General features: G+C 31.8%; 1 protein-coding gene across 1 annotated transcript in view; it reads left to right on the top strand.

Annotated features, from left to right (window-relative positions):
• The window catches only part of LOC140443597 (ATP-binding cassette sub-family C member 4-like), a 116,833-nt gene extending 111,965 nt beyond the window's left edge, over window positions 1–4,868 (top strand). The window contains exon 15 of the mRNA XM_072534946.1: window positions 4,468–4,868. Coding sequence (XP_072391047.1) covers window positions 4,468–4,729 — 262 coding nt within the window. The 3' untranslated portion in view covers window positions 4,730–4,868. The remainder of the gene's footprint in view (window positions 1–4,467) is intronic.
• Window positions 4,869–12,647: the final 7,779 nt, after the last annotated feature.

The raw sequence follows: 12,647 nt of genomic DNA, 5'->3' as shown, positions 1-12,647 counted from the left end.
AATGAGGTGGTCAGATTGAAGAACTTGAAGAAACACGCAGGCCCGACGTGGATACAAACTGCCTACAATAGAGAGACGTGGAAGAAGGAAGAGGAGGCCTATGCCCAAAATTGGACAGCAAGGGCTATATAGATAGATAGATATCATTCCTTAGATGTATCTATTTATAAACGTACAGTTAATTATATTAATTTGTACACTACTAAAATACATACCTATACGTGAAAAAATAAATAACCAAGTGACTATTGCAGAATAAAAGGGTCTAAGAAGAATATTTGTTATGAAAAATGTCTCCTAAATTACATACAAATAATGTTCAAATATTTTAGGAATATTAAACTAGCTATCAGTTACCTAATAACAATACCAATTATCTAATAATCAATCTGCCAAGCAGCCCGCCCGAGAACAATTCCTAAAACAGTATAATTTGTTCTGTAGTCGAGAAAACATTATAAATCGTGTAATAAAATGTACATAGTTTTTTTGCAGTGTTAAATCTTTCGGGATTCATTCCGGTTAACCATGTAGCTAAATCTGCTTTATGTATCAACGTAAAAGTAATTGTTCTCGAAGCACTCTAATGTAAAAATGTTGTAAAGACTATCGTTTATGTTCAAAGATGACCGGAATTAGAAAGCCGACCATCTACCGATTTATCGTGAAGAAAAGGGTGCAACCATGAAGCAAAAACCATGCCCAGAAAGGCTTAGAAAACCTATCAGCAAACACGAAAAGCATGTCATAATAAGAAAAGTAACTTTCTTCTATTTTAACCCATTTACGCCCAAATTATTTTTCTTTTCAAATTTTATTTTAATGGCATAGACATTAGTCATTCAACCAGTTACAATAGATTCTCTAATCAGACAAATACACAATGCTACCCCTAATATGGAAGCTCTAAAAATATTGCAAAGGAAACTTGGTCCATAATAAACGATCTTTGAAGTAAAAATAACACAGCTCAAAAATTTTCTCTTCCAAACCCTGAAAATCTAAATTAGTACTTCGTTAATTTGAGTAAAAATATAACATCAGCTATTTTGCCTTAGCAAGATCCTATTTCCAATCTCCCCAATTCAAAAAAGGTCTCGAATTCATTATTTATAAGACCAGTTAATAAATCTGAACTGATCCAAACAGTCAGTAGTATTAAAAGCAAATCTTTCTGTAGTACTGATGTACTATCCATAAAAAATTTCTTATATCTCCCAAAAAATGTGTTGGAAGTCCTGACTCACTAATTAATAATTCCTTTAAAAAATGTATATTTCCAGAATGCCTAAAGATTCCATTTTTATTCCTCTTCATAAGGTTGGTGAAAAATCAAATGTCTGCAACTATAGACCTATTGCCTTACTACCGATCCTATCCAAAATTATTTAGAGACTTATAAAAGTCCGACTTATGTCATTTCTCGTTGAAAATAACATCTTATCACAAAGTCAGTTCGGCCTTTTATCTAATAAATGTACCAGTGATGCTATGTTTTCTGTACTACATGAGGTCTATCAAGCACTAAACAATAACTTTTACACTGCCACTGTTGTTTGTGACTATGCCAAAGCTTTTGATTGTGTAAATCACGTCATTTTGATAAAAAAATTTAAATTTCTACGGAATTCGAGGTAATTCTTTGAATTGGGTCCAATCTTACTTGAGGAATAGGAAACAACTAGTTAGCGCAAATGATACTAACTCTAGTTGTAACGTCTTAATCTTATTAAGACCAGGGCGTTAAGCAACACCACACTGCTGGAAGAAACGAGAGGAGAAATTCTTCGAATATCCCAACGATATTCAAGAGAAAAACGCCCACCGTTCCATCCATCAGAATGGTGCTCTGCCCGACTGCTCAGCCCTGGGTTCGTTCCCTGTTCATTCTCTCCCCACACTAATCCCAGAAAGGTACAGGAAATAAAAAAAACTTACGAAGTCATAGTAAAGGTATATATATTTATTAAATAAGAATGTGAAACAAAAATAAATTTTTAAACTGCGACTCAAAGATTCTGCCGGTTGCTGGTATAAAATAATTTAAGTATAAAAAAAAAGTACTCAGCTTTAGTTCGTTCTGAAAGAGTCGTTCAGTTCTCCAGGAAGGGTTCCGATCTTTGTGGAAGTTAGCCGCTGTCGGTGATTGTTGGTTCTTTGGTCTAGATTGTAGCAATCATTCTTGTTAGGTTGGTAAATGGGTTTTAAAATTATATTCTGATGCATCAGTCGATTTAAGGTAGTATGTGTGGTTGCTGATTGTTTCCCCAAGGTAGTCTGGTTGGCTGTTGTTTGCTTCCCAAGAAGTGTGGTTGGCTATTGCTTGCTCCCCACGGTAGTGTAGTTGGCTATTTCTTGCTCCCCACGGTAGTGGCTAGAAAATTCATACAAAGATCAGTTTTCTTCCAAAAGAAAAGCCTGATTAGAAATAAAGCTGAGTATTCGGAGAGAAACGATCTCAGCAAAATCTCTAATCACAGCGTGGCATTAATAAAAATAAATTTATAGTAAAAGATTTTATTAATAAGATATTAAAGAAAATAAGGTAATATAGGTACATATATACAGTAAAAAAAATAAAAGATAAAATCTTTTCAGCTTTAGTTTAAGAAAGTATCTGCTTACAAAAGAAAACAAGTAAAAAACAGAGGCCTAAAACTAGAAAAAGATACTTACCCTTGTATACGGGCCAAGACACTAACGAATTTGTGTGACTAGAGTTTGATTAAGAATGATTGTATTGATATGATTGAAAAGAGCGAATAAAAATTTGTATCGGTTTATATAGAGTGCAACGGCTAAAAATATTTATAATTTAGTGAGGTCGCTTTGGAATAATTTAGTACGGGGGACAAGTACCAAGCGGAGCTTGGTGTCACGTTCAATTGGTTGATTGAAACGTTACATAGTCACAAAAGCATTATATGTGTAGTACCACAAGATTCAATATTGGTTCCTCTACTTTTTTTAAATGAGATCACTAACTTAAAAATCGATATTGTTCTGAACCTATTTTCGTGTGGCATTTTAAAGTAATTACTATTTAAATGGGCATAAGCCACAATTAAAGGTTAAAGTAAGTTTATTGACGTTTAAATTTCCACTTCGGAAATCGTTCTCAAAATACAAACATTAGTAAATTAAACAAATTTTGTTTTTTGTTACTTGGTGAAAAATTCTTCTAATTATTTAATTTTATCTAACTCATTTATATTGACAATTCAAACATACATTATACATTTTAAACTAGACTACTTTAAAATGGTATTGCCAATATTGTTCAGTTGCGTTCCTGGGACGACTTTACTTGTAAGATAGTTCATTCGATTACATGAAATCGAATTCGATTATATGTTTGTTATTTATAAAAAAAATAATATGGGTAACCAGATCCTACTACATTCTGCCGAGGATTTAAATTGATTATAAATTTAAATTAAAGTACATAAATTGTGTCGCAAATTCCTCGGCAGAGTATAGTAGGATCTGGTTACCCATATTAAAAGAGGAAGTTATTAAAAGGAAAATACCAGTATTAGTAAGTTAGTAACATATCTAGGATAAATCATTTGTTTTGTTTTTTTTTTTTTTTTATTGATGATACTTTTATTGACGATTGTTTTCGTTTATTAATCATCATGTGATCAATTTGACTGTATGTTTTCTGATCTGGTGACCTCCATGTTACCTTATGAATTTTAGGGTGTTCAAATTTTGTTGAGCTTATTAACAAATTTGTTCTTATTGCTAGGTTACATGAAACCCTTTGCCCATTGTCATTCGTATTTTCGTGTATTGTATGCTTTCCTGCAATTTGTTGTAAAAAGTCCTCTTTTCCAATCGGGCATTGAGGTCTCCTAGTACAAATATGACATCTTCTTTGGGTATTTTTTCTATCTCCTCTTCGACGCTGTCATTAAAAACTTCTTTTTCGTCTGCATTGCTTGTTTCTGTGGGGGCGTATAAGTTTAATAAGTTTGTTGTTGACTCTAACATAGGCCATCCTTTCGCATATTGGCTTGAAATTTATAATTTTCTTCCTTAGGTGCCTTAGTATCATGAATGAAATGCATTACATAATATATAATTTACTCGCTTTATTATACTTACAGGAATTATTTTAAAATAGGAAAAACTTTTGTATTGGCTATAAATAAATAAGTCCTTAAAAAATGACTATCAACACACGACCTAGCTATTAACAAATCAAGAAAACAACAGTTCAATCTCTCTCTCTCTCTCTCTCTCTCTCTATCTCTCTATCTCTCTTTTCTCTCTCTTAACACCAAATAAAGTGTACAGTGTATATGACCAAAATCAATAACCAAAAAGAAATTTTGATAAAATTCTGCATAACCACTGGTAAAATTCATAATTAGATAACAAAAAACTTTTGTTATCTAATTATCAAAAACAAAAACTCAAAAATTACCCATTGGTTTAACAAATAATATGATTTTTTTTTAGAACTGATGAACTAATTCAGCGTACTCTTAAGAAGAGGTTTGCTAACTTTACTCTTATTACCATAGCTCATCGGTTACAAACAATTATGCAGACCGATAAAGTTTTACTTATGGATAGCGGATATTTAGTGGAATGTGATCATCCATATCTACTTCTACTTAAACGTGGAAAATTCTATGATCTTGTACAACAAACTGGAGATGGGACGGCAGCCCATTTAGAAAATATGGCATATAACCACTTTACAGAACGTCATTCCTAGGCATATAATTCGGTATAAAATACAATTAGGTAACAAGTAAAAGCAGAACATATGTAATTTTTTAAAGATCGTGAATTGAAATAAATTATTACGATGTATTTTGGAACTTTTGGAGACGATTTGTATTAAAAAATAATTGAGTAAAGTAGTGTTTTTCATTACTTGTCATTGATTGCCATCCCTAATTTAAAAATAATAAGCAAAAAGCATGACACCCTTGATCGGGGGTTGAAACTAGATTCTAAATAAGAATGAGTTAATGGGCTAGATAAAACTTAGTGGTGTGAAAATATGCCCTTGTACGTATATTTGGAAAGCATGGTATACATAACAAGACAAGTCAAAATGCAATTGTTGGACAATTTGTAAAAACAAATAATAATGTAAAAAATGTATTTAAAAATTCCTAAAAGGTATATATTAAAACATCCTATCGGGCTACATCACAGAACGTTTTCGGAATTAATATTCCATCATTAGTGCTATCTGGATGTACATGTTTTGAGCCACTAAATACTTGGGTAAAAACCCTTTAAATGTTGTTAAATTCAATTTGAGTTACATTGGAGGTTGCTAGTTCTGAGACAAAGTGTCTACGAGGACTTGTTGATAGCAACTGCCCAGTTGCATATGCAGTTTTATTCTTTATTAAACACCAAAATACAAAGTTTTTTCCAGTGATCATAATGCATACATACATAGCATGTAGCCCGATGGGGCGAGGGTGTTTTAATATGTACCTTTTATAAACCTTAACCACTGACATGCGGTATGCCATACCGAGCCGAAAATATATTTTGTTGTAAAACGTGTTTTATAAAAGATTCTTAGAACACCATCTGTGTACCTTCAAGTGGGGTTTAATTGTACCTGCTCTCAACTGCTGCAGTTTTAGTACACGTCTAGTCTTTGAGCTACGTTGACATAAAGTTTTCTTGCGGTATCAAGTACCGCATGTCAGTATTTACGTTTCTATAGTTAAAAGCAGTGTAGTGTATTCTTTTGCTGTTAGTATGGCAGCAAGTTCATCCAGTTGTACTAAATTTAGCCGCAAAACTGTAAAGCTTTCAGATGATGATTTTGAGGCTGTTTTATCTCAATGGGCTGACGAAGTACCTAGTGATTTAGAATATTTTAGTGATAGTGATGTTGACGATGCAAGCGAAGAAGTATGAATTGAAAGTTCACACGACACCGGAAGTGAGCAGTCGGAAAGTTCTGAAGACGAATATCATTTAAATGATAATGGTAAGTCATATTTTTATGGCAAAAATCGTTTTAAGTGGTCTACTACAGCACCCTCGAAAACTGTAAGAACTCCGTTACACAACCTTGTAACAAAAGTACCAGCTGTGCGGTCCAGAGATGTAAGAAACGAAACTTCATCATTTTTTTTTTTTTAATTTTCTTATTTCTGAGGATATAATACAAGAAATACGTAAATGGACAAATAATAAATTACGTGCAATTCGTGAAAACTATAAAAGAATGAATAGACCAGAACTAAATGAAATTGATGAAATAGAACTAGCCTTTTTGGGATTGCTTTTATACTCATCAGCTTTCAAATCCAATGACGAAGATATAAATTCTATATTTGCTACAGATGGCACTGGTAGAGATATATTCAAATGTGTTATGTCAAAAGAAAGATTTGCAATATTTCTAAAATGTTTACGTTTTGATAACCCTCTGGATAGAGAAGAAAGAAAAAAGATAGATCCAACAGCAGCCATTAGTAACATATTTAATATATTCATATCAAATTGTCAAAAACTGTATTCCGGAGGCACATGTGTTTGTATTGATGAAATGTTGGTCGGCTTTAGGGGAAGGTGTAGGTTTAAAATGTATATGCCTAATAAGCCTGTGAAATATGGCATTAAAATAATGTGCCTGACTGATGTACGAACAAGTTACTTATACAATGCCTATATATATGGAGGCAAGGACACTGACGAAACTGGGTTATCTGAGGAAGAAAAAAATATGAATAAACCAACTCAATCTGTTCTTCGGCTTGCTAAACCTATTTATGGAACTAACCGTAATATCACAGCTGATAATTGGTTTAGTTCCATAGAATTAGTAAAGCAGTTAGAAGTAAAGAAGTTAACGTATGTGGGAACCCTCAAGAAAAATAAACGGGAAATCCCTCCGGAATTCCAGCCGGATTTACGAAAAGTTTATCCCCAAGTTCCCATGTGCCAAAAAAATCGAGGGCTGTTTTACTTATTTCTTCGATGCACCATTCAATAGGCACGGATCAGATTACTAGAAAACCAGAAATTATAGCTCATTATAATCGTATGAAAGGAGGTGTCGATACTTTAGATGCCAAGTGTGCCAAATATTCTGTAAAACGTCGTTCTCGCCGATGGCCATTTACTATTTTTTACCGCATCATTGATATAGCTGTTAATTCGCATGTTGTGTACCAATCACTACAAGAAGATAATATGGAAAGGGTAAACTACACAAATGAGTTGGCGAAACAATTAGTTTTACCTCATCTACAAAGAAAACTCGAAAATCGCAGAATCCCGAGAGAATTATTATGTGGTATTGAACGAATACTAGGACAAAAACGCCAAAAAGAAGCAGATTTTGAAGAAAGGCTTGAAAAAAAGAAGACGTGTTACTTATGCCCAAGTGCATTAAAGCGAAAGACATTTTATGTGTGCTTTTCTTGTGGAAAACCGGTGTGCTTACAGTGTATAAAGAAAAATTGCGGACCTTGCGCGCAAAATGACTAGTTATTTTATTGTAATTTTTGGTTATTGTCAGAATTTTGTATTTTAGTTTCTCATTAAATTTAAATCATTAGTCTGTTTCTTTTAACATTATTTTACCATCTGTTAGTCACAAGTAATCAATTTTTCTTGTAATTTATTTTATAAACGATTTTGTAGTAACGTCCACCATTTTTTTAAATATTATGCATGCATTCATAATATTCTTGAAAAAGTTAAGTTTATTTTACTTGTAGCAGTATATTATGCTACAGCAATGTGAAGAATCATTCCGTAGTTGATATAAAAAAACAAATACAGTGATATAAGATAAATTCATATTAAAAACAAAGGAGAATAGGCAATGGTATGACATACCGCATGTCAGAGTCTACGTCCTGAAATATCCACGTCAGTAGTTAAGGGATAAAGGAGTTTTTAAATATTTTTTTGTGATACATGGTATACTTACAGCCAGTTACAGGAATTTAGTTTCCTTGTGAAATACTAATGTCGTTACCAGTAAGAAAATCCATAAAAGAACGTGGAAAATATCAGAAACCAATTAAAATAACCAAAGTGACCTCATTCTTATTTCAAAATATGTACAAAAGATATGACCAATATCAGAACATAATATGTTATTATCTCGGAGCGAATGTTCACTCCAATCACTATGTTATAGGGGCCAAAATATCACAGAAAATTGCTACACAGGCAAAACGAGCAAACAAATTATAAAAAAAAAGCTAAAATTTAGGTATTTTCAAGAACCCAGCAAAATAATAATAATACCAAAATATTGCATTCTATCACTGACTATGCCATTTAAATTGCCGTGTGCTAAGAAGACGAAGTTATTCACATAGCCCAAGACGTTGCTGTCTGTCATTAGTGAGTCTAGCTATCGACCCATCTATGACCACAATCCGTAAGAGAGAAATTTTCTACCTTGCGGTAGCCTTTGGATACCTGTACCAGAGTATATACCCCCCTAGTAAGGTAAGTTCCGTAGACAGTTTTGGGAGAGAGTTTCTAGCGCCAAATACGAACGGGCGGAAACTAATTCCATTTGGCGGCAAATTCAAAACTTAGGTTCTGAATTTTAGGCGGTAAATTCAAAAAATATGCTCTGAATTTTAGGCCTCAAAATTCAAAAAGTAAGTATAGTCATAAAATAAGAAATAAAAACTTATTCTTTGCCAAAAAATATATTCTCTCTGTCCAAAAATACAGCATATACTTACACATTTTTATATATAAATGTAATGTAAATAATATCTGATACAGAGAGAGTATATATTATGGTATAGGACAGTTTTTATTTAGCATTTTATGATTATATCTGTTTTCCATTACATTAACAAACCAAAGTCCCAAAAACAACAAAATAAAACACAGACATCCTGACAATATTTGTATAATTATTTTCTTTCGTAAAGTATTGGCTACAAATATCCTCATCGTCCTCATTTATTGAGCCCTTATTAAGGTGTGGGTGGACACACTCTAAATATTGTTAGCTTGCTGTCTCCATTGGCTGCAATTCTGTACCAGATTTCTGGTACAGAAATACTACCAGAATTCTAGACAACTTCATGAAGGGATTTTTCCACCAATCTTAATCTTCCCATCGTGTTGGAGATCTTTCTTTTATATACAAATATAGATACCTCTTCATTAGTAATGGTCTGTTGTAAGTTCCATACCTTCTAAAATACTCTGCCTTAAAGTACCATCACTGTAGACAATAAAGTGTAAACTTTAGCATTTCTGCGATCTTGCTCTTCAGGATCATCACAAATTAGCATGTAACTCCATGTAACTATTGCTCAGAAGTAGAAACTCCATGAAAATCTAAAATAATGAAATATTATTAAAATTAAAAATGTATGACTTTTTTTATAAAATAAGGCCAATTTTAGGAATGCAATTATAAGAGTTAAGAGCTTTAATGATTTTAAAATATATATAGTATATAAATATAACACTAATGTTGGTTAATATTTAAAGGTAATTTAAGTACAAAAACAAAATGTACAAAATAGTATGGAGTTTGTATTTACTAACAAGTTTGGTATAATTAGGTGCTGTTGTTACCTGGTGCTTGTAAAAATAAACTCCTAATCCTCAGAATGTTTAATAGCCATTTGTCCAAATTTAACTTTCACCCATCAACAAAAAATTCTTTTGATTGGGAATACTATACCATTTTGGTAATGTACCTTCTTCTCTTTTAGCAGTGTTTATTAAATTTATAAAAATTGATGTATAGTATTATGTATTAGACTCAGTCATTCCTTTACTATCCTTTAAAATTCCATTTATTAAAAAATATGTTGATGATATCATTTTGGCTATACCCAATGACAAGGTAGATGAACTATTAGATACTTTTAATAGTTATGACCCCTACATCCAATTCACTATAGAGAGGGAAGATGGTAATTGGTCCGTCCCCTTTCTCGACATAAGGATGATCAGGGAAAACAACAACATTAAAATAGATTGGTATCAAAAACCGACCCATTCTGGTAGATACCTTAACTACCACTCATACCATAATGATTCTACCAAAGTCAACTTAATCAAACAGATGAAAAATAGAGTAATAAAACTATCAGATCCTTCATTTCATACAAAAAACCTACAAATCCTACAGAAACTTTTTATTTCAAACGCTTATCCAACACCATTAGTGAATAAGATTTTATTTAATACTATCCATAACGAAGATATTTCACCTTCCTTCGCGACTAACAATCCTGATCCTGATGTCTTAAGTGGGAACCCAGTCTCGGATACTCCTTTCAACAAATATTTTTCATTACCATATTTCAGAGATATCACTCCGGGGTTAACAAGGATTCTGAAAAGTGTTGAAAATAGCTTTGGTAATAATAATAACAACATTAAACTTAATGTGGCTTGTAGATCAGCCCTAACAATTAATAATCTTTATTCTAAGATAAAAGATAAGACTCCCATAGATAGGCTTAGTAACATTGTCTACAACATTCCATGTCTCTCTTGCAACAATTCCTACATCGGTCAAACATCTCAATTATTGAAATCACGTATTACACTACATAAAAGTGATTCTCGACTTCACCCTGACCGTTGTGCATTAGCCAAACATGTCAATTCCACTGGTCATCTCAAGGACTATACGAACACTACAATTCTCCACCGTGAGAACAATAAATCTAAAAGAGAGTTCACTGAAATGTCTTATATTTTCCTTAACGATTTCTCCATTAATGTTAAGAGTGACATTAAGAATCTAAGCGATATATACCACTTCTTACTTCAATCAGATACCAAGAACAATACATCACAGATAACTAACTTGACTAATATATCTATTAACAACTAACCTACCTTTATAATTAATTTTCATTAACTAAAAAAGATAACATTTCCTTGCTTTTCTTAGATACATCTCAATAAGATATAATAATACATGAACAATAGAATATAATTAAATAAAGAAAATCAAAATAATATTTCCCTATACTGGGATTTAATTTCATTCGTTTTTACCAATGAACCTTAACGACATAAAGATTCATAAGAACTACTTGAAATTGTCAGCGCATGCGTTCTGGCTAAAACAGAACCTCACTTTTAAACTTTCTAAAAATCAAAAATTTAGTTATTGCCGACAATTCAAAGAATTACCTCCTTTTAAATGTAGTTACATTGGGTTTTTCGATTAACCTTGGGTAAACCTTTGCGTGTTAAGTTCTAGCTGCGCGTATAATTTATTCTCTTTCAGCCCTGAAGAAGCCAAATTAATTCTCTTTGGCGAAAACGTTCGGCGAAACAATTGATACTCATTAGAGTCTTTCTTGCAGATTTCCCCAATATTTAAGAGTTTACTATTTAACTTATCTGCAAAGATTAAATTTCTTTTCTATATATATATATATATATATATATATATATATATATATATATATATATATATATATATATGTATATGTATATAGCTGACCCCGGTAATTTCGTACCTCCTTAAATTAATTATTCATAAACAAAGTGGAGTCTAATGTGTATTAAATAAATATTTTTAATTTTTTTGCGTTGCATAAATAAACAATGACGAGGGTTTTTCCGACATACGAATAATTCGCTGTTGGGCGTGAAAAAGGGGACAAGTCAATATTTGGTGAAAACCGGATTAAGCTAAATATGAGTTAAGAAGAGTAAGTTTTAATTGTGAATAAAAGGGGACAAGTCCATGTAGCTGTATTTGTGTGTTAGGTTAATTGTTCCAAAAGAGGCAATTACAAAATAGTACATAAAGTTTAGTGTAAAAAGGGATATGATGACATATCCCTTTTTACACTGCCCATATCAGTATTTCTATTAGTGAATAATGAGACAAGTTGACTTGTTCCCTTATTCACGGTTAGCATGGTTAGCTTTATAGGTAATGTGTGTGACATTACCTATAAATTAGTAAGTCGCGTGTTATTATTGTGTGATTATTACTGCAAAATATATATATATATATATATATATATATATATATATATATATATATATATATATATATATATATATATATATATATTAAATTTTATTAATAAAAATATAAGTGAAAATTAAAAAATATCTAGAAGTTGTTTACAAGGACTGTTTTATAAAAACATATACAGTATACTCCCTCTATAACGAAAACGGTTATTACGAGGTTTCGCTTATAACGAGGTAAATAGTCTGCCATTTCAGTTCTTATTATAGAGGGAGTCTACTGTATTAGCAAGAAATTAATAGAACTTACAGCAGCGAAAAATATTCTCATGTAACAGGCCCAATCATAGTAGACCAACGAGGATATCATGAAAACCGGAAGAAATTATTAGATTCAGGTAAAACAAGGGCAAGGAATCATATTTTATCAATACCCCTAAATGAAAATCACTAAACAAGAAGGCAGTCATCGATGAAAAATTTATCTTCACTCTACACATTCACGTTATTTATAAAGCTTATAAGAATATGTACTAAAATAATTTTATTAATCGCTAAATGTACAAAAAAATATTTCACTGCCTAAACATAAGTATAAAAAAACTTGCGAACCAAAAACACATGCCGTACAAGTGGCAAATTAAAAAATGAAAATTACTATATGCAAGGATGAGGATAAAATAACACAACTTAAAGAACAGTTAAAC

This window comes from Diabrotica undecimpunctata, chromosome 6 (assembly GCF_040954645.1).
Source record: "Diabrotica undecimpunctata isolate CICGRU chromosome 6, icDiaUnde3, whole genome shotgun sequence".
NCBI classification, from domain to species: domain Eukaryota; kingdom Metazoa; phylum Arthropoda; class Insecta; order Coleoptera; family Chrysomelidae; genus Diabrotica; species Diabrotica undecimpunctata.
Note: the sequence above shows the minus strand (reverse complement) of the source record. Positions and strands in the feature narration are given on the sequence as shown.